The sequence below is a fragment of the Tinamus guttatus genome, unplaced genomic scaffold, assembly GCF_059628265.1.
Source record: "Tinamus guttatus ecotype Peru unplaced genomic scaffold, ASM5962826v1 Tinamus_guttatus_pri_ptg000325l, whole genome shotgun sequence".
Taxonomy (NCBI): domain Eukaryota; kingdom Metazoa; phylum Chordata; class Aves; order Tinamiformes; family Tinamidae; genus Tinamus; species Tinamus guttatus.
Window position 1 is genome coordinate 863,314 of NW_028288859.1, and position 20,454 is coordinate 883,767.

Below are 20,454 nucleotides of genomic sequence, written 5' to 3' on the forward strand. Positions count from 1 at the left end.
AAAGGAATGGAAACTATAATATATCTGTGGCTAAACAGATGTCACATCTCATGTTCTCCAAAAACATCTTTTCTGTAGTCAGCAAATAAATAGCAGCATATGTTTTCTGTGCATTCACATCTGGGTCAGCGCACTGCAGTTGCATGAAACAACAGGCTGAAATAGCATCAACTGAAGGTTGATTATTTTCTCCCTCTGCTGGGATTTCAGGGAGAACATCCATACAGATATTTGTAAAAGATACCAGGAGTGTGTTACAGCAGAGCAGGGAAAGCCGGGCTGGGGGCTGGTTCAGACCAGAGCAGCTCGGGGCGTCGCGTTCTGCTGACACGGAGGCAGCGCAGCACACGCTGCTTCAGCACACGCTGCTTCAGCACAAACGGCCTCACTTCATTTCTGTGCTAGCAAAACCAAGTGTGTTTGCGTGTTCATAAAAATCATAGGGTAAACGCACACTAAAAGGCAGCTCAGTTCAATATTCTGTTGTCCTGAGGCTGTATTCTATGCAAAAATACGAACAAAAGTACCACACGCAGAAGCTTTTATTCCTAGCACCGATACATAACAGGATGTCTTACATGAAAGCTCAAAATGTCATTTGAGAGCTCTTTATTGAGGCTGTTTCCAGTCCCAGTCTCACCACAGACATGATAAACACTTAGCCACCCCTTTCCGGAGCCATCCCCCCGAGAGATGCTTATTCACAGGCACACAGTGTGCAACGACAGGCACGCGCGCTCGGGAAATCTGGGACTGCTCTTTGCAAGCACAGGTTTTTCAAACGCGTACACCAAGCCTAAAAACAAGCTCAAAAGGTACTTAAAAGACCTAGGAGCTTAAGGCAAGAGTTCAGTTCTTTACAGCTCAGTAAAATCAAGGAAGGCGTCTACATTTAAAATAAGATTCCTCTATATAAGTACAGTAAGCAGGTACATAAAATCTTCTTCCTAATCTTCCAAAGCCCGTGGTATTTGCCTGCCAAGACGGGACACGGCCTCCCGAAACAGCATCCCATGGGATCCCAGGCAGCAGGGACAGCTGATGTCCTCAGCAGCAGCCTCGGGCTGCTCAGCCCAGGGCCATCCCTGCGGCTGGTGGCCAGGCTGGGCTCGAGGAGCCGTTTTCCTGACACACTTGGATTTTACGGACACAGCTACAAGGCCAGGGAGCACCTGCAACGCTGCAACTGCGGACAGCGGCGCTCGCTGCGCCCGCGTGTCCGGCACACGGAAAAGCGGCAATTCCAAGTGTGCTGCACAAGCCTAACCTCTGCCCCCAGATTCCTTTTTCTCTGGAAAGCTGAACAACAGCAGATAAGCAAAACCATGGGAGACTGGAACGGCAGTCAATAATATCCAAGGAAAACAGGCAGTGTCCGAAGCGGCCTCCTGCGCTCAGCACCTTCTGCCAAGGCAAGTGCCAGTTTGTGCCAATGCACAAAACACACTTCGATCCAGAAGTTCATCCTGACCAAACTGCAGGGTTTGGGCTCTTCCCTCACCTTGATGTCTGTCAGCTCCTCGATTTCTGACAGGACTCTCTCAGGCTTCACCAAAGCACAGCCATCCTGAAGAGCCAACAGGGCCCATGTTTTTGTTCCAGCACAGAGCCAGGCAGAGCAAGGAGGAGGTCATTTTTTTTCCCCCCTCATCAAATTAGCTTTAATTAAACACCAAAATCAGGAAGATCAAGATTAACAGAATTTATCATTCAGGAAGGAAATAAGCATGTAAAAATAAAGTGATATTTTATGAGTCGATACTAGCTGTTTTATCTGTGCACCGTCCCTACACATTATTTTCCAAGCTTTCTTACTATATACAATGTATTGTAATATCCCCACACGTTTCCTACTCACATCGCGCCAACACCAAGATTCTGCTCTGGCCCTCGGATATCACAAAGAATTACACTGTTCCTGTATATTGCCAAGAATTATTTTCTTAGCTCAAAGTTTAGAGTTTCCCACTGAATTTACAGAACTGACATTTAAGAAGAAACATATTTGAGTCAATATTTGATTTAAAAAAAAAAAAAATCTAAGAATAAATGCCGGCACCATCGAAACTATTACCTTTGCAAACAGCATCACAGAGCAAGAAGCTAGAAGCTAATACAGTCCCAATTAAAGACAACCAAACCCAGCTCCCACTACCAAAAAATGAAAATAAAAAGTGCAACCTCCCAAACGACGGCAGAGGAAGGGCTCAAGCCAGAGGGAGCAATCTATTTACCAGGCCTCTGACAGATCCATTTTCTCTGGATTTCCACCTCTTCTTCCCCCTCAAAATAGGCGCCTCACAGAACGTACAGCTCTTGCGCCCACCGCGCTTCAAGAGGAGGCATCTTCTTGCCCTCCAAGAAAAACGCCGCTTGCGGTCAGGGAATCATCACTCAGTAGCTCAGGGAAGCTTTTAGTCCTTGCACAAACAAATTGCCCAACTATTTCAAATCACATGGCTAATTTATTAATCACATGGGTTACTTGGCAAACCACAATTATGCTGAAACTTTGTCATCATTATCTTGGCTCACTGCTAATTCAGGTCGAAGAGTTCTATTGATGCAGTTAAAATGAATCATCTAGAATTGGCTTTAACATATCACAGAAAATACCGCTGCGGTGCATGTAAAGGTGAGGATACAGGTGATGAAATCACGTGCTATGTAGGAGCTTAATTAATGGGAAATTATTTCTGAGCTACTCTTCACTACCTTAAGTGCTCTTATAGGAGATGTTTATAAATACAGAATATAATTATAAGCCGGGAACCAGGATTTTACAGAGAGTAGAAAGAAAAATATTGCCAGAGGCAATTCAGTTTTTCAGTCAAAACCCATCCCTGGCAGAGCAGCATGTTTCTGCCTTGAAAGGCAGCATATTTTCCTCTCGATAGCCTTAGCGGCAACTCATAAAATCTTCATTCCACTTGGAAATGTACTTTTTTGAATGTTGCATCAAACATTCACAGATAGGTTAAATAGCTGCTCCTGCACTTTTGCCCTGGCATCAGAAAAATCTTTTTTTTTTTTCTTTTTCATTTCTCCTTTATCAGTTATAGATTCTGCAGCTACACAGATGTTTGCTATTTTGTTGATAAAGCAAAAGAAATGAGCAGGACCTTGAGAGAGAGGGAGAGAGAGAGAACTGAAAAGATTAAAAACAGAGAGAAAATAAGTCCATGCCAGCCAGACAATTGAACTTGGTTATTTTTTTCATTTATTCACTTATCCTGGCTAAGAAAATACTACTGCCCTCCCTGTCATTTCCTAACTTGCTCTTCACAAATGTTTATAAAGTAACAACTTGCACAGTGGACAAGAATTCAGAGGGCTTATAACTGTATATACCTACAACTTACATACTTACAACTATAAGCCCTCTGTGTCTATATATATAATATTTGTACATGTATATATAGAAAATGAACTTTTTTCAGAATAATCTCAATACACTACATAGGATTGCACAGTATCTGCAAGAGAAACTCCCAAATCCTGGCAATGCTCCTAAGGCTCAGCTGAAAAATAAATTAAGGCAAGCACTTATGTATAAACAGGCACTGCAGAGCAGTCTGAGTCATGAAACAGCATCTCACAGAACACAGCACTACTTTTCGCATAGCAGGCTTAATTATTGATCCACCTTGTGAATATTTCTGTAGGGTGCCAGAATTTGGCACACTGCCAGAGATCCATTTTTAACTCTCATCCTCAGCAGGAGGAATCTTTCCCTCCTCGTAACAAATTCTGCTTGCAGGAAGTCTTGCTTTATGTCTGTAGCATGTGAGCATCCACATATTAGGGACTGAGGTTGTAGATGAAAGGCAAGCTGTTAATTCCCTTCCCCAACGCCCGGGCATCGCGTGGCGCGGGCGGGCTCGGGTCCCCTTACCTAAGGGCTTACGTAAGAGGAGCCGCGGGCGCCGGGAGCCTCCCCACGGCGACAGCAGCGCCGCTTTCCTCGCTGCTCTACAGCGTACGGCACGCATCCATTTTGGTCTGAGAAATTCAGACAATTCACATGCTTTAAAATGTTTATTTCATCTTTTCCTCACAGAATCATGTTTTAAGTAGAATAATTCATTATTACTTCAGATATGTGATAAACTACATGTTGACTCTTGTCAGTTTGGCTTTACGGACCGCGTGTCACAGCACACAAAGGAGTGAGATACCTGCTACCCAGACAGCCCCAACGTGAGCAGCAACAACTCTCTCCAACTCGACCCCTCTGGTTTATATGGGTGCTTGCATTACTGTGGTACATACAATAGATCAGTATTTGTTTAATTGAATATATTCTAATAATAATAGACCTTTTCAGGCCCATTCAAAGCTACCTTTGTCGTCTAATCATTTTACTTCGGCAAAGCGCGAAGTTAATCTAATCTGCATGCTTCAAAACGCTGCTGTCATTTCAACTGCTGCTGGCATTTGCATTTCAGATTCATTTCCAGGTTCTTCAGTGAATAGAAATCTGATGAAAAAGCATGCTGAAGACAGACTCATTTTGTTTCCCAAAATTCTGCAGTTAAATCAGGCTCCAGCATTTCACCAAACCTAAACTGCTCCCTTATATCAATGGATAGAAGAATTCCAGAATAGGGTACAATTCTTTCTGCATATAGAACTAATGCAAACTAATTGTGTGAAAGACAGAAATACCCACTTTGTACAAAAAAAAAAAAAAGCAAAGGGCGCAGCCTCTGCAATTTTCCTGTGCGACTGACACCCCAGTAACTGAAGGGCTTTGTAATTTTAATAGCAGGGGAGAACGGAAAGAGAGAACAATTAATGTTCTCTTTTGTAAGAAAGCCATACAAGGTAACTTCTACTCTAAAGCCATTTTCAAAGTACTATTTCAGTGTCACTTAAATAACATGATTTTTAAAAACAAACAAAAATCACGTAGTCAGAAAATTATTTCATATAAAAAATATCCTCAGGCAGCTAGGAGCTGCCTCAACGGAACAGGGCTCAGGCAATGCTGTCCCACGGGACAGGCAGTTAGGGGAATAAGAGTGGAACCTCTCCTTACCCTGGGGTTTTATAATACTATTTATACATGCCAAAAAGAAAGAAGGAACAGAGAAATTTCAAAATACAAATTGAAGCTTTTTTTTTTTTTTGGTGAAGTAAAAACCCAAGTTGCTGACCATCAACTCTACCTCCAGGAAAAAAAAAGAGATGCAATATAAAACTGTCCTAGTTCAAGACATTCCTATATCTTAATTCTTCTCTGGCAGCATTGTGTTAATCTTCACTTTGCTTAAGATATCAGTTACAGATTTATGGGGAACTAGACAGCTTAAGAGATCAGTAACGGGATTGTGAGCACTGCCAGCCGGAGCTTCAAAGGCAGCTCAGGCCGGCGTCGCTCAGCGAGCTCTGCGGACCAGCGGTGCCCTCTCCTCCAAGAGCTTTCCCTTCCGCACGCTCCATAAAACTAGGGTGGACGGGAATTAGGGAACAGATTGGTCCTGGAGTGTCCCAGGAAGATGGACATAAACAGGCAAAAAGAAAGGAAGGAGACGCTCGCGTTCCCACTACCTACACGGCCCAGCGCTTGCGTGCGGAGAGAGTGTTTCACAAGGAACTATGGGGCTGTCACATTTACAACTGCTCCATATATTAATTCAGCCTTTCTGGGATTAACCCAAAGCCACGAGCTTACTGTCTGACTGAATCCTGGAGACTCTAGTGGAAAAAGCTTTCATCATTAGACTGCCCCAGTGCCCTTCCAGGCCACATAATCCAGAGGTGCATGTTCAAAGCGTCAGGAGGATTAATGAAGGGTAATTCCAGCCCCCCTATTGGGATACTTCCCTCCACCTTTCTCCATTGCAAAAGGACTGTACAACGACCACCGCGGAGCCCGGCAGGCTGTAGGGGCTGCGGGGCAGGGCTGTCCCGCGTGGTGGCCATGGCCACATCTAGTGCATGGCCACGTGGGCACTGGCTTCTACCACCCTGCCCAGCTGGAAGCAGCTGTGCTGGGAACACCAGGAGCTGCATCCTAGCAACCACTCCAAGAGCTGCAATTTGCATGGAGCGGCCTTCACCCAAGCTCGGATGTCAAGGCAGGCAGAGCAATTACCCCGTCCCCGAGTAACTAATGCAGGCGAGTTGCTCCTGGCAACGCTCCTCTTCAACATGGCCCGAGAGCAGCGTTCGTGAGGCCCCCGGCCCCGCGTGGCCATTTCCATCTGATGAGCTTTGTCCAGCTGCCGTTCCTCCGTGCCATTCCTGACCCCGTGGCACTGGGATGGAGGGCGCTGCTTTGTGCGCCGCGCTGCTGGCGTGAGCCGCGCCAACGACATGGATGTCTAGAAGCTAATTAAATAGAGCCAGGGAGAAAGACCGCTGCCATTGAGGAAGGCAGGCACATAGATTCTTCTGTACAGCAATTGATTCCCATTTCAAATGCGGCCTCTTTTCACTTTGCTAATACTTTTATTGGATTTCTGTCATCATTTCTTCTGATGCTGTTCTCGTTTTGCCGAGCCTGTCATTTTCCCCCGTTACGGCAGGCCTTCTCTGCAAGGGCAGAGGAGGGAGCATCCGTTAGGATGCCATTAGGAAAATAGGGTATTTAAGAATCTGTTTTTCCACAATTCTCACGATTTATCAGCAATGCTTTAACTTAATCCATCAAGAGTTGTTGAGATTTCACTCAAGAGTCAGTCAGCAGCAATACCAAAGGGCTTTGCATTCCATGTAGAGAGAACATTTATACCAGCCTGTCCCTTAGTAAGAAATCCGTAGTGACAAACTGCATTTCCTGGACAGCGGACAGGGGGGTTTTCCTTAAGTTACTATCCAGCCTGCAGTTGAAGCAGTTACACAAATAACACGAATAAAAATGGTACTACAGACCTAGCTGAAAACACACACACACACACACAGATATCTTCTTCTGAGCCTTGTAAGAACAAAGAGCTGTAGAACTGTGTTTTGAAATGTATTGCTTGGATCTCCTTTAGCAAATTGTGTTGTTTTAAGTGCAGAAATGGAATTTTTGATTTATAGCACTTTACTGCAGATAAAAAGCATACAGCTTACATATAGAGCACATTTCTTCTTGCAGCACAGCGATGAGATCAGCATCCTGGCCCCCATTTCCACTAAATTGTCAACACACAGGCAGGCCTGGCTATAATTATCTGGCCGTAATTCTGTTCGGCTGCTGCGTGTGAGTACAACCTGCTCTGCCACGCTGCTCTCCACTGTGGTCTCGGAGCACAAAGGAGAGCACGTTAAACACTTCCAGATGCAAGTGAAAGCATTCCTGCTCATTGCTTCATCAAGAGATGAAGAAAGGGCCAAGATTGATCAGACAGTCATAAAAACCACAGTATCTACCTGTTGTATAAATCATGACTCAGATTTCTATTTCTCTCCAGCAAAAAGGAAACATGCGTGAGACAGAAGGGCTGTCAACTAGCAGCCGGCTACTCCCTCCTCATGCTTAGCTAGAGAGGCCGAGCGCTGCTCGCTGCCTGCGACCAGGGCAACAAGATGGGTTTTTATCAGCAGATAACCCCTTAGCTGGTTTGTTTTTTTCCAGGATCACTCCCATCTCAGATGTATTGGCAGGGCGGCGACGGATGCTGCCTGGATGCAGGGGGCCTGCGCACAGCGATGCGGTTACTGACAGCTCCCTAGGGAGCATGGACAGATCAATAGAGGCCTCCCAATCAATCCTGGCGACAGGAGCCACCTCTCTCCGAGTCAAAACGCTTGCTTGGAATTTAAGCACACACACAACTAGCTGCTTTTAAAGACCATATCACAAATCGCTTCCTTGCAATGCAACCAAAGCAGGTTTTAGTAGCTATCATAATGCTAAGGGTACTACAAGAACATCTAGTTAACTTTAAAAATCCAGAAAAGCCTAAGATTTAAGCCACCAAACCCAGTAACAGTTAAGAGAAAAGGGAGAAGAATTTCCTTCATACAAATGGGTGGTCAAAGAACTGACCTCTTACACAGTTTGCCTAAGGACACTTACAAGTCAGATCCAGACTTCCAACAGAACCTTTAAATACAGAACAAGCCACATACGAGGTTTTACTAAACATGACACAAAAACCTGCATCAGGCTGGAAGAGTGAATTTATTTCAGTTATAATTCTGCATTTGCATAGCATTACCTTCACCAAAGCAATACACATGCACATCTTAAAGGAGGAAACAAGGAAAGCTCAACTAAAGCTTAAAAAGCCTTAAATTATCAGCTACTCATCAAACTTGATGAAAACAAATAAAGGAGGAGGGGAATAGCTGAGTCTTGCTGCTAGAAGCCCGTGGCAGCGGTGAGGCTCTCCCTCCTCGGGGCATGGCCAGCTCTCCCAGCAGAAACACGAGCAAAACCCCGGCCCTGCACCCTGCCAGGCGGCTCCTGCCCTCAGCAGGACGCGTCACCGCGCGGAGGGCGCCGAGCGCAGCGCCTGTCACTGCGCCGAGTGAGGGGCCGGCTCTCAGTCTGCTGCGTTTACATCCATTTGTAACCATTTCAAATGAGCAGCCTTGAAAAATTTAGATTATAGGATGGAGACAGTGATGACTCATGCTGGCATTTGCTCCAAGGGATGGAGTTTTGCAGCAGTCAGGGACATTTCCAGATGGCATCTGGGGAGCCGGGGAGGGGGCTGCGCCAGGACCACCCCCCTTAGGGCACCAAAGCTGCAGGAGCCACACGGCAGCGCCCTGGCCCAACGCCAAGAGTGAGGAAGAGCAGAGCGGGGCTTTCTGTTTCTCACTCTCATTCCTAGTGCTGAAATTGGCTTAAATGCCCTGCATAAAGTGACCTGCTGTGCTTCATTTTCCTTCAGCTCTTAATAGAGGCATCCTACCCATCTCTGGGACAGAAAGAGGGGATGCGATTCCTGCCTGGTGCACAGAACTGCTCAACCCGGAAACGTGGCACAATGAAGATAAACTGTTTGTGCTGGCAACATGGTCTTTTGAAGTTTATAGCTAAGGCTTTTCTGTGATACTTATAAAATCCAGGCTGCACATAAAGCAAGGGATAGAATAAACCCTGCATTACTGATATAAGCAAACATTATATCTCATATAAAGAAACACTTCAGGATAGCAGGATTAAAAAGAATCTTGAGATAAAATTAAGAGTTAAGTTTTTAAAAATACCATCAAGTGATAAATAATCAAGCAAATGTGTTTATCAAATGACAGTAGAATTTTCCACTGGATATTTATAGTTGACCCAGAAAGTGGTAAGGAAATAAAAATGCACATAGATATGAAGCAATCTAAGAAGGGAAACAAATTAATAGAGTTAAAAGAAAACGGATGAAGAATAGAGGGTGCAGAGAAAAAGGGGGTAGTATTTTGAGACCAACAGGTCAGTCTTTGTAGTGGCACCATTTGCATGGTGGCAAAGTCAGTGTTGGGGTTTTGAAGAGGAATCAGCCGCTGTTGCCGGAGAACCAAGGGACTGATGTGGGTGCAGGCAACTGTGTCTGCAGCGTAAGTGAAACAGGCCAGCTACTAAACATCAGCAGTAAAATTTGGAAGTAACGCGGCTTCGCAGCATTGCAGAAGTCACTGCCTTTAAGAAGGGCACAGAGCATTGATCAAGTCGTCAGCAAATGCTATCAGGTACACAGCAAACAAGGCAACATTTGCCGTGCTCGTTCTCGCTGAATTAGCCGCAAGCACCATTAGCTGTTTTAGGAGCTAGTCCAACATCCTGATCTTCCAGCTGAATTCTGTGCTGCCCTCAATAGGCTCTAGTGCCTGCAAGCACAGGGCTCAGCTACCTGTAGTACAGGGCACCTTATTCAAAAAACCCCACAACTCTCACACGTGCCAATGACTTGCTCTAAACAAACAGAAGTGAACAATATAAAATCTCAAAGCTCTCCACAGAATGTTATTAGCCACAGCTCGCTATTGGCCTCAATACAGAGATTCAGGCAATCCATGCAAACTAGAGTCAACAGAGATTACAAATGCAGAAAAGTCAGAGTTCTGTTAACAGCTTTGCTAAAAATATTCCCTAACCCAGTTATCGCAGTTCAGATAATGGTCTCTTGCACATTCTTCAACAAGTGAAAAAATAATTTAACAGTTATAGTGTTATTTGTGTGTAAGAGATGCAACTTTTCGACAGCTTCCCAGGATGACTTTAAAAGTCAGCTGGCAGCCCCTACACTGAGGATAACGGGCAGGTCTCCCTCACACACTGGCTGCTGTCAAGACAGTGGAAAAGACTGTCACAGCAACTGCTGCAGTAGATCTCCAAGATAAAAGCAGGAATATTTTGTTCAGGAATACTGCACGAACTACTTATCGTGGCCCAAAGGCCTACAAAAAGAAAATGTGCTTTTCAATATCACATCTTTCTCAGGCAGCAGAGATGTTTAAGAGCTTCAAAAGATGCAGTTTTTGCAGAATCTTCCTGCTCTCTGGCCCTAAGATGGCCTCATGCATGAGCCAGCAGCCTCTTCCATCCATCTTTATAATGAGGTAGTGCGAGAAGACGTCACGTAACAAAGTGAGAAGCACTGAAAGAAACAAATCACTTTTTTTTGCAAAGACATCTAAGAGGATTACTATTAAAATATTTAAGGTCTTATCTCTCCATGTTTATTTCTTGGGGGCGGGGGGAATTCCAACATTCTTGTCTTCAATTAGGGTTCATGCATTTTGGTGGCTGTCAGGAAGGCAGTTATCAACATTGTAAGGGGAATCTGGTAACAGTCACGTGCATTTCCAGAACATACCAGAGAAAGTCAAGATCCAGAGCTGCCTCTACTAAAGGCAGCATTATTTTAGAGAAAGCCAACTTGTTTTCATTTACAGGAAGCCTTTTGAGAAGGGTAGAAGCAGCCATAAATATTTAGAAGTGATTTGGCTCTGTCCAGGAAATGAATAAACGTAGGAATCCATCCGAGTAATGCCATAATGTCTCTGGCTCCACATCTTCACAAGGCTGAAGGAACCATTTTGGGCATTTTGAGATAAGCGCTTTGTTTGTTTAAACATGCACTATTTCCACACTCCCATACTCCCAAACCTGCTAAGTTTGAATAAAGGCATCTTCCCAGTTCACAGAGCCTTCCCATGGAGAAGCACCATTATCCAATTTGTACTTTTCAGTGGATCTGGGGGAGGAAAAACCAAACCAAACCAAACCCACACATGCTGGCAATACTGCAGTCAAGGTAGAAGCATCAGCCAGTTCCTGAGCAACCCTAAATCACTCTTCTGCTTCTATAAACGCAGCATGAGCTCAAGCATTGCTCATCCTGGTGACTTGCAGCCCGTGTCGCCTCAGTTTGCTGCCCACGGCCACAGAGCGCACGCAGAAGCTCCCAGCTTCGCCCTGCAGCAGCCCATTCGCAGGGAGCTCAGAGCAGGCCCCGCACCAGGGCGCTTTTCCACACTCATTTCTTCATCCGAATGACTTGGTGAATAAGGTTTTAGAATGGCTGCTATGTTAGCATGAGAGCCAGTTTTAAAAGGCTGCAGCACCACAGAAGCAAGTGGAAAAGGGAATTCTAAGGGTCTGAAAGTATATGGTAAATAAGTGTGTTTGGTTCTGTTTGGCTACACTAAGACACAGCATTTCAAGCAAAGATCTAGCAAAAATAGACACAACATATCTTATGCACAAGGCTTTCTTTGTTAAGATGAACACTCTTATGTAGAAAAGAAGTTTTGATGGAAGCATTCATGTTAAATTCCAAATGCACTTTTGTATTCAACAATAACAAAAAAAAAGGACACAGAAAGCTAATAGATGGCATTCGGATTATATACACTTCTTTCCACAGCCAAGAACAGGTAGCTTAACTCATTGCTTCCTCTTCACATACATGTAAAATTCATTTTTTCCCTACCTTTCCCCTGTCACCAAAGCAACCAGAGAGCTCCGTTTATGCACACTCAAGCTTTCAAGCAAGAGAACTGGCAAATGCTGATGACACGAGATATTTAACTTTCCTTCCATATCGTCCTCCCCGGAGGGTAAAGGCCCCCGTTGAGGGCCTGCCTTGCCATGCTGGCGGGGCGGCTGCTGCGGCAGGACACAGGGGGACCACGGAACCAGGCACTTAAACAGAACTACGAAGGTAAATCATTTTAATGGTGATGACAGGAAGGACAAAGACAGACGAAGAGAATCCTAAGGGTGTCTGCAGTTCAGTTAAGAGGCAGTTTCAACAAGCATAAATGCTTTCTTCCCAAATAACATTTTTATTTTTCCAGAAATACTCCCCTCACATGCACCCCCACCCCCCCAAAAGCTGCTGCAGAGAGTTACACTGTCAAGAGCTCGTGAGATGGAGGCTGAAACGCTCATCATCTTTTGTAATGGCTTTTCTTCTTCTGGCACAGCTGGAAGCGTAAATACTGTGTGGAGAAGTGCGTGCACATCATCCCCAACAGCTCCCGTGCTGCAAAGCAAGCCTTTCCTCAGGGCAGGAAGCTTCAGGAGACCCTACCTCCAACTTCACCGGGGGAGCATTCCCAGACTTCCCAAATACTTAGAAATCTGATTACACCGGACTGAACAGGCATTTCCAGAAATGAATCCAAACATTGATAACTAACAGCTTCCCAGGATAAGAAAATAGGCTGCAGCAAAGTAGAAAGAGGAGAACAAGTAAAGATGTTGAATAGACCAGGTGGCATCTTCTGGTCTAAAAGAAAGGAATTCTTTAATTCCCCAAATATCCGTTGCGTAACTTGGCAAAGCTATAGGTATGAAAGACAAAGATATTTCTGGGATAGCTGAGTTCTCTGCACAGAAGTAAGTTCACAGTGTTTTATAGCCCAGTGTGCACCAAATCCCCAGGCAAGGTCAGCCTCTCCGCTGAGGTGATGAATTTCTCAGGAAAGTGTCTCCCCATCACTGACAGCCTCATGCAGGTTACGGGGCTGGATACGAGGTCGGCTCACGGAGACGCAGATATGCTTAGGATCTGCAGAAACTGGAAGACTTTTTTGCAAGATTTTCTCCAAAGATTAATATTACAAAAAAATAATTAATATTGTACATTACATTTGCTTTGACATTGTATTTCCTGGTAATTAGATCCAAAACCGCTTTGCTCTTTAGCTGACACTCCATAAGAACAGAGCAAAAGCACCACTCAGTCATCCTGTCTCTCCCGTGACTTCCGTCTTGTACACAAGCTCCTGAAAATAAGTATGAAGCATGGCAGCACGCCTTAGGAAAAACAATTATTATTTTAAAAACCAAGCACATGAGCAATTCCCCGGATGGCTACCACATGGTTTGTTCTGCAAGGTATAGAAAAGCCATCCTAAATCTGAAACAATCCTGCGTTTGTTATCCAAATAAACAGCGATGCACGATAACCCATGTTCTCTGCTCTTCCTGAGCTACCCAAAGAAGGCACCAGAAAAAGTGACAGATCTGTCAGCCATGAGCTGCAGCTTCTCTAGAAATAGTGCAAGCCAAGAGCAACATCGCCCAAAGTCACAGGGGAATGAGCACAGCACATCGTGGCTTGTCTTATCCACAGGGTAGGAAAGTGCAGCAGGTAAAAAAGGGTTTTCAGCCTTTGTCAGACCATGGCAATCTTCCCATGTCATAAAACACGATAATCTCCTCGTGTCCTAACCCCTTGGAAAGATAAGGCTCCCACACAGGTACCTGCTAAATTTCCATGTCTTCGGGGTCATCAGTTCCATATAGAGGTCACATTTATCTATCTCACACCAGGCCTTCACAAAAGGCTTTTACACAAAACACGCCTAATCTTCACTGGAATAGGAAAATTAAACAGAGCTGAAAAACATACCAAAGATGCCTGGTGACAAAGCTGGCATTAAATTCCAAGATTAACTCTTCCATTAAGGAAATACATGCTGTATATCAACTGAATTCTCACATCAAGACTGCTCAGGGTATATAGAAAGGGGGAGGGATTTTTTTTCCCCCAATTGTAGAATAAACCCAGCTTTGCTAACAGAAGCTCTACCTCCATTTCACATCCTACATCAAAGTGGTACAAGGGAGAAATCCCTTTCATAAAATGGCTTTCTCCCCTACAACATGATGAAATCCCAACTATGTAAGGATTGTGTCTCAAGATAGATGGATGGCTTCTGCTGACACTCCACTGACAAAAGTACGCAGCTTTCCGTTATTAAAGTACAGGGTAAGTTTAGATAGTCGTTCACCTACAGTTTAAGTGTTTTGGTAGGTCTCTCTCAGTTCAAGACCTTTAAACACGAGTGACAACAGGCTTCAGAGATCTCTGCACAGGAGCAAATTAAGAATGCAACTTCTTTACAAAAGTACAAACTGTTGACTTAGTTGAGATAGATCAAATAAAACGTGCTCATATTGCGGGCATGGAAATAAACAAGAATTCCAGCACAAGAGAGCTCTCCCAACAGCACCTGTATAGTGTTACCAGAAAGCCTAGACAACACAGCAAGGAACAAAGAAAGCCAACCCTGCTGCTCAGACTCTATCCCCTGCCAAGACAGAGACTCTCCATTTTTGCTTTATTCCTCTTCATGGAATAGGACCCTGCAGAACAGCATTTCCCTCCTTTTCCCCCTTTTATTTTTCCCCCTCTTCCTTATCCTCTGCCAATAAAACAAATTCTGCGGGGACACCCGCGTGCACCCTGCGTTCCCACGCGTTCCTCCTTCACGAGCGCGCGGGCCGGGGCCGTCCTGCCCCGCTCCGCCCGACACGGGGCGCGCGGCAGAGCGGCAGCTCCGCACGCTTGTGAGCTCCACGTCCCGGCTCAAAAAGCAAGCGACAACCGGCATGAAAAACCCTGTGATGCTCTGCCCGATAATAATAACCTTTGGTTTTGGAGCTGCCTGGAAAGATTAGGTTTAAACGCTCTTCTTGCTGCAGAATCAGGCTGCAGATAAGCCTTTTGCTAAACTGCATTGGAGGTGGTCGCTCTAGACCTGCTAGAGAAAGGAGATGAAAAACCTGTCTCAGAATTAAAATCCTCTATTTCTTTTTAATATTGGAAAAGCCTGGAAGCATTGTCCCCCCATAAAGGTAGGCAAGAAGAAAAGCCTCTTCTTGCTCAGAATCGCCCAAGGCAGGGAGCTCTTCAGCCTTTCAGTGCCCAGGAATAAATGGCCTTGGAGCTATTCCGAGGAGGAAACCAGAGGCAACGGAGGCATTTTCTGGCTTAGGAGAGCCAGCAGCTCCACCCTCTCTGACAAGACTTAATAAGTAAGTGCACAAGGAAAATGCATTTCTAGGTACGTGAGCCAAAGCAATCAATTAGAGAGTCACCTTGAGGCTGCAGAAAACCAAAGAGATACAGACCAAACCTGCAGGCCACCAGGACTGTTAGGTACTTCATTGCAAAAAGGGTTAAAGAAAAAAAAAAAAAAAAAAAAGTATTTCTCATTTTCGCCCTTTTTTGCTACATTTAAAGATGAGGCACATTAAAAAAGGTTTTTATATTTAAAATCTTGAAGCAGAAACACAACACACTGGGACTCGTGGAAGAGACTAGAAGGGAAGATGGGAATTAGGATATTGCCTTAGGACTCTTCTGACACAGAGCTCCAAAACATGTGACCGGGGGCTTCGTAGGGATGCCTATTTACTCGTGATAGGAAAGATATCTTGGAGAGAGTCAAGCTTAAGTTGTTAAGCTCCTGCTTTGGTGCTTGTTTTCAAGAAACAGTAAGATCACTAAGTCCTGACCTTTAGTTTTTTTGCCGGAAGATCCACTTAAAGCCTAGAAAAGTGTAGTGGGAGACAATGGTAGGGGCTCCAGGAAAAGCACCTTCCCCACGGCTATTGGAAGTAGCTTTAGACCTCTTTCTTGAAATCTCAGAAAAAAATATAAATAAAATAAAAACAAAACAGATATTTCCTTTATGCTTTTCATTTTTCTTTTGTGATGGTAAATTTCTCTACTTTTTTTTTTCCATTTTTAACAGAAATCATGTTAAACAATTTTAAACATTTCCCTTTCCAATATTTTACGAAATAAAGCTGCATTGCAGTCTTCCGAACGACTTAATAAAGCACAAAGGTTAATTTCTGGTCTGCTTTACATAGCATTTATAAGAACTTCTTGAGTCCAAAACACCGGTTTCCTAGATGGGAGGTCCCTCTGGTAGCATCCTCCATGAAAACCAGGATTCTTCTCCCAACATTATTCGCTGGATCTAAGCAGTAACTCCGAGTGAGTCAATACCAACAACCAGTGCTGCTTGCAACGGATATACTGCAGTGGCAGCCACTGTAGGTTAAGTTGCACCAATGCCCATGAGCCCCGTACTCTGAATAAAGATGACTGAATAAGTAAAGATTTTATCCTCATTTATATTTACAAAACTGCAAGTAGCTGCAAATACCTCCAGGGAACCCCAGGTGGTTTGTTGAGGATATTTTTCACTAATCAACACAACCAAGATGTGAATTTGAGCCAGAATCTGTATTTTGCCCTAGGAATGGAAGGGAAAAGCATACCCTAAGCTTCCGAACAGATTTTCAAGATGACTCTTTTAATATTTATCCTAAAGGAATTACGTGCTATCTGCAAGATATTAATGCCTTTTTCAAGGCATCACAGTTACCATTTTCCCCAGATTTAACGAACAATGATGCATCTAAGCTACCTGCACATTCAGCAAAGGAGGCAAAAAAAGCACTGTTCTAAACTCTATCCTTTTAACAATATTGTTCTACAGAAAGCTAATCAACTGATGCATTTTAACCTGGTTTTCACATATCTGAGGGTTTATTTTTATTTAAGAAGAAGAGATTCACTGAGACTTGATTTTTTAAGCATCCAAGCAATGGTGACACAGTTACTCCTCCTTCATTTCAGGCATCTGCATCCAAAATGACAGCCTGTATTGTCAATTGTGATTGATGACAGATGGGTGCGGGTGATAAAACCTGAAGGTTACTGCAAATAAATGACGTGTTTCCTATATAGGCAAATTAGTAGAGTGAATATAAAAAGAAATGAGCCACTTATGTCCAGAATTGTCTCATTCTTTCCTCACTAGTCCATAATCATTCAGCAGCTTAAAGTTTCTGCTAATGCATAGCTTTAATAAGAATCCTAACTGAACACGTAAGCAATAGCACATTCTTAGTATTGTTAGTTTGAAGGGTGCTTTATCGCAGTGGCGGCTGTGTCAGCTCAACCCAAGTAGAGCTACATGTAAAACACAGCCCCAGACCACTCCTGGTGAGGCCAGCTGGCATCTAGGGGACCTCGGCGCGGCCGGAGCGGCACCTCCGCGCCTCACGACAGCGGGTTTCATCCCAAACTCCCCGGGAAGCTGCGGCCCCGGGAGGCGCGGGGGCACCGGAGCCGCAGCCCAAAGCGCAGTGGGGCTCGGGCTACTTTGTAAATTCAAAGCTGTGTCACGGTCAGCCCGATCACTTAAAGGGCGGGGGCCGCGACGAGAATCGTCCTGCTGAAGGACGCGGCGGCCGCTCCCGCACGCAGCGGCACCTCGGAGGGAAGGGGGGTTCCCCGGCACCCACGGCGGGAGACGGCGATGGAAGGGTGGAGGGAAGGGGGGCGATGCCGCAGCGAGCATGCCCAGAGCCCGGCATGACATCAGCGGCACCGCCGGGGCAGGGGGGACGCGCACTCACCCCGATGACCACCGTCTCGTCGCCCTTGAACTTGGGGATGAACTTGTCCCCGCGGAGGATCTCGGCCTCGTTGAGGGGCCGGAAGCGGCACATCACCTTGATGCTGCACTCGGCGGGGTCCGCCATGGCGGCGGCGGCGGCGGCGGGGCGCTGCGGAGAGCGGCTGCCGCAGCGAGCCCTCGGCGAGGCGGGCACTGCAGGCGGCCGCGCCGCCGCTAGCGGGGCATGAGGGGCCGCGGCTCAGCAGGGGCGCCGGCGGCGCGGCTCAGCGACCATCGCGGCCGCGGAGGGATGGGGAGGGCTGGGAGCCGTCGCCCCGCGGCACCTCAGCGGCGCGGCGCGGCCATGTCCCCTCCCGCGCCGCCGCCCTTTGTGGCTGCGCCGCAGTACGCGGGGCCCGCCCCGCTCCGCCCCGCTCCCCCGCGCTCCGCTGCGCGCGGGATGACGGGCGGCGTAGTCCGCGCGGCAGGGGGCGGCTCCGCGACCGGCCCCGCTCTCAGCGGCTGCCCGCAACGGTCCCTAACGGCTGCCCGCAACGGCTGCCTTCAGCGGTTCCCTAACGGCTCCCCGCAACGGCTGCCGTCAACGGTCCCTAACGGCTCCCCGCAACGGCTGCTTTCAACGGTCCCTAACGGCTCCCCGCAACGGCTGCCTTCAACAGTCCCTAACGGCTGCCCGCAACGGCTGCCGTCAACGGTCCCTAACGGCTGCCCCCAACGGCTGCTTTCAACGGTCCCTAACGGCTCCCCGAAACGGCTGCCGTCAACTGTCCCTAACGACTCCCCGCAACGGCTGCCGTCAACGGTTCCTAACGGCTCCCTGCAACCTTCCCCCTCTCCCAACAGTTCCTGTAACGGCTGCCCGCAACCGCTTCCTTCAACGGTCCCTAACGGCTGCCCGCAACTGCCCCCCTCTCCCAACGGTCCCTAATGGCTCCCCACAACCTTCCCCCCTCCCAACAGTTCCTGTAACGGCTGCCCGCAACCGCTTCCTTCAACGGTCCCTAACGGCTCCCCACAACCGCCCCCCTCTCCCAACGGTCCCTAACGGCTCCCCACAACCGCCCCCCTCTCCCAACGGTCCCTAACGGCTCTCCACAACCGCCCCGTCTCCCAACAGCTCCCTGCAATGACTTCCTTCAGCGCTTCCCCCTCTCCTAGCGGCTCCCCCTCAAAGGTTTCCCCTCTCCCTGAACGGTTCCCCCCAGCTGCCCCTTCTGCCCCACAACAGCTGCCCTCTCCCTCCCAGTGGCTCCCCCAGACAGTTCCCCCTTTCCAGGGCTCCCCCCTGCGCCCAACGTTTCCCTCCCTCTAGGGCTCTCCCTCCCCAACGTTCCCCTTCCCTCAACGTTCCAGCGCTAGAAGGATCCCTCCCTTCCACACAAAATCAGAGATCCTGGTTATGGAGGAGCTGGGAGAAGCAAGCACAGGCAAAGGAGTTAACGCCATGCTCCGGTGCATGTTTTTCCTGGGCTTGGCTCCCGCACCCTGACCCCGCTCTTCTGCGGACATTTTGTACACTGAACGGGCACTTCCAAACACCAATGCAGGAGCAAAGCGCTATGACTGGAATGCTCTTTGCCTCTGATACAAGTCAGATCCATAAAGACATTAAAGGTTTATTTACTCCCTCTCAGCTGTCATGATAAGGTTTCTCTTCTTTAACGCTACCCTCCTCAGCTGCTTTTGTGAAAAACAGCAGGAAAAATAGTATTTCTGAGCACCGCTTTGACCCTGTTGAATTAATGAAAAGTTTGATGCGCTTCTGGCTGTGAACCCTCATCTGAGAAGCACAAAGTCCTGGGGCCTGGCCCTCCTCTTCAGGCTTGCTGCCCCTCCTCTCTTTCTGAGGAAGAGTTTGGCCACCTTTCCTCTTCGCCTCATGAAAGCACCTATAAGTTACCCTCCCTACAGCCTTGTACCAACTTTAGTTGATTTAACCCCTTAGAAATGCCTTAAATATCTTAAACCCTATGTACCTACCCTCTGAAGTCATTATCTTTCCTCTCTGCAAACTATAGTGAGATGCGTGTGAGCACCACTGAGGTCTTCCGGAAAGTAGGAGATGTTCCCTGAACCACGGCCGTTCCAGCAGCTCCTGCCCTCCCTTTCCTCCGAAGGACAGAGCTGTAGCTGCATTTAATTAGCCTCCATCGTATAATTAAGATGACAATGGTCATTTCTTTGGCATTCCTAAGGAGATTTCTCTTTCTTTTAGCCACAGCGGTTGTCCTCATTACCTGATGTGGCTATGAAAAGAGCAGGCTAGTTAAGAAGATGCTCATGCCCTTCTTAAAAGTAATTACATCAAAGAGTTAGCAATGTGCAGGACATGATAAGACATTATTATATAATGTGATTTATTCCTGTGGATTACCAATTATCAAGCTCTTTTATTTCTTTTTATGTTTCAAGCTTTTACCCTGAATAGCAAAGTCGTAAGTCTTGACAAGCCAAGGCTTAGCCATGGAAGACAATTGTTCTGATGAATTCATTTGTATTTTTCTCCAATATCAAGAGCTCATTTTGGATCAAGATAGGCAAATTTCCATTTTCTAATTAAAGTAGGTATAATCTGCGACCAATAAGAATGCACCAAAGAGCATTTTCCTTAGCAGTATTGTCACAATATTGTATTGTCAGTGCATGACAATACTGCTTTGTAGCAAGCTTGCAGGGCTGAACAATATCAAAACGGAGATTCCTGTGGGGATATGATCCCACAGAAATCAGGAGATAGACACACCTGGGGTAGGTAAAAACATCTGCCTTCTCCACAGAGCGAAAAGAACGTGTTTAACTGGGATAAAACATAGACAAGAAAATAAATGAGTTGGAGAA

General features: G+C 46.4%; 1 protein-coding gene across 1 annotated transcript in view; it reads right to left on the reverse strand.

The window, feature by feature from the left end:
* KIF5C (kinesin family member 5C) overlaps positions 1 to 17,809 on the reverse strand; it is a 66,929-nt gene extending 49,120 nt beyond the window's left edge. The window contains exon 1 of the mRNA XM_088529156.1: positions 17,615 to 17,809. Coding sequence (XP_088385282.1) covers positions 17,615 to 17,740 — 126 coding nt within the window. The 5' untranslated portion in view covers positions 17,741 to 17,809. The remainder of the gene's footprint in view (positions 1 to 17,614) is intronic.
* Between the last annotated feature and the right edge of the window lie 2,645 nt (positions 17,810 to 20,454).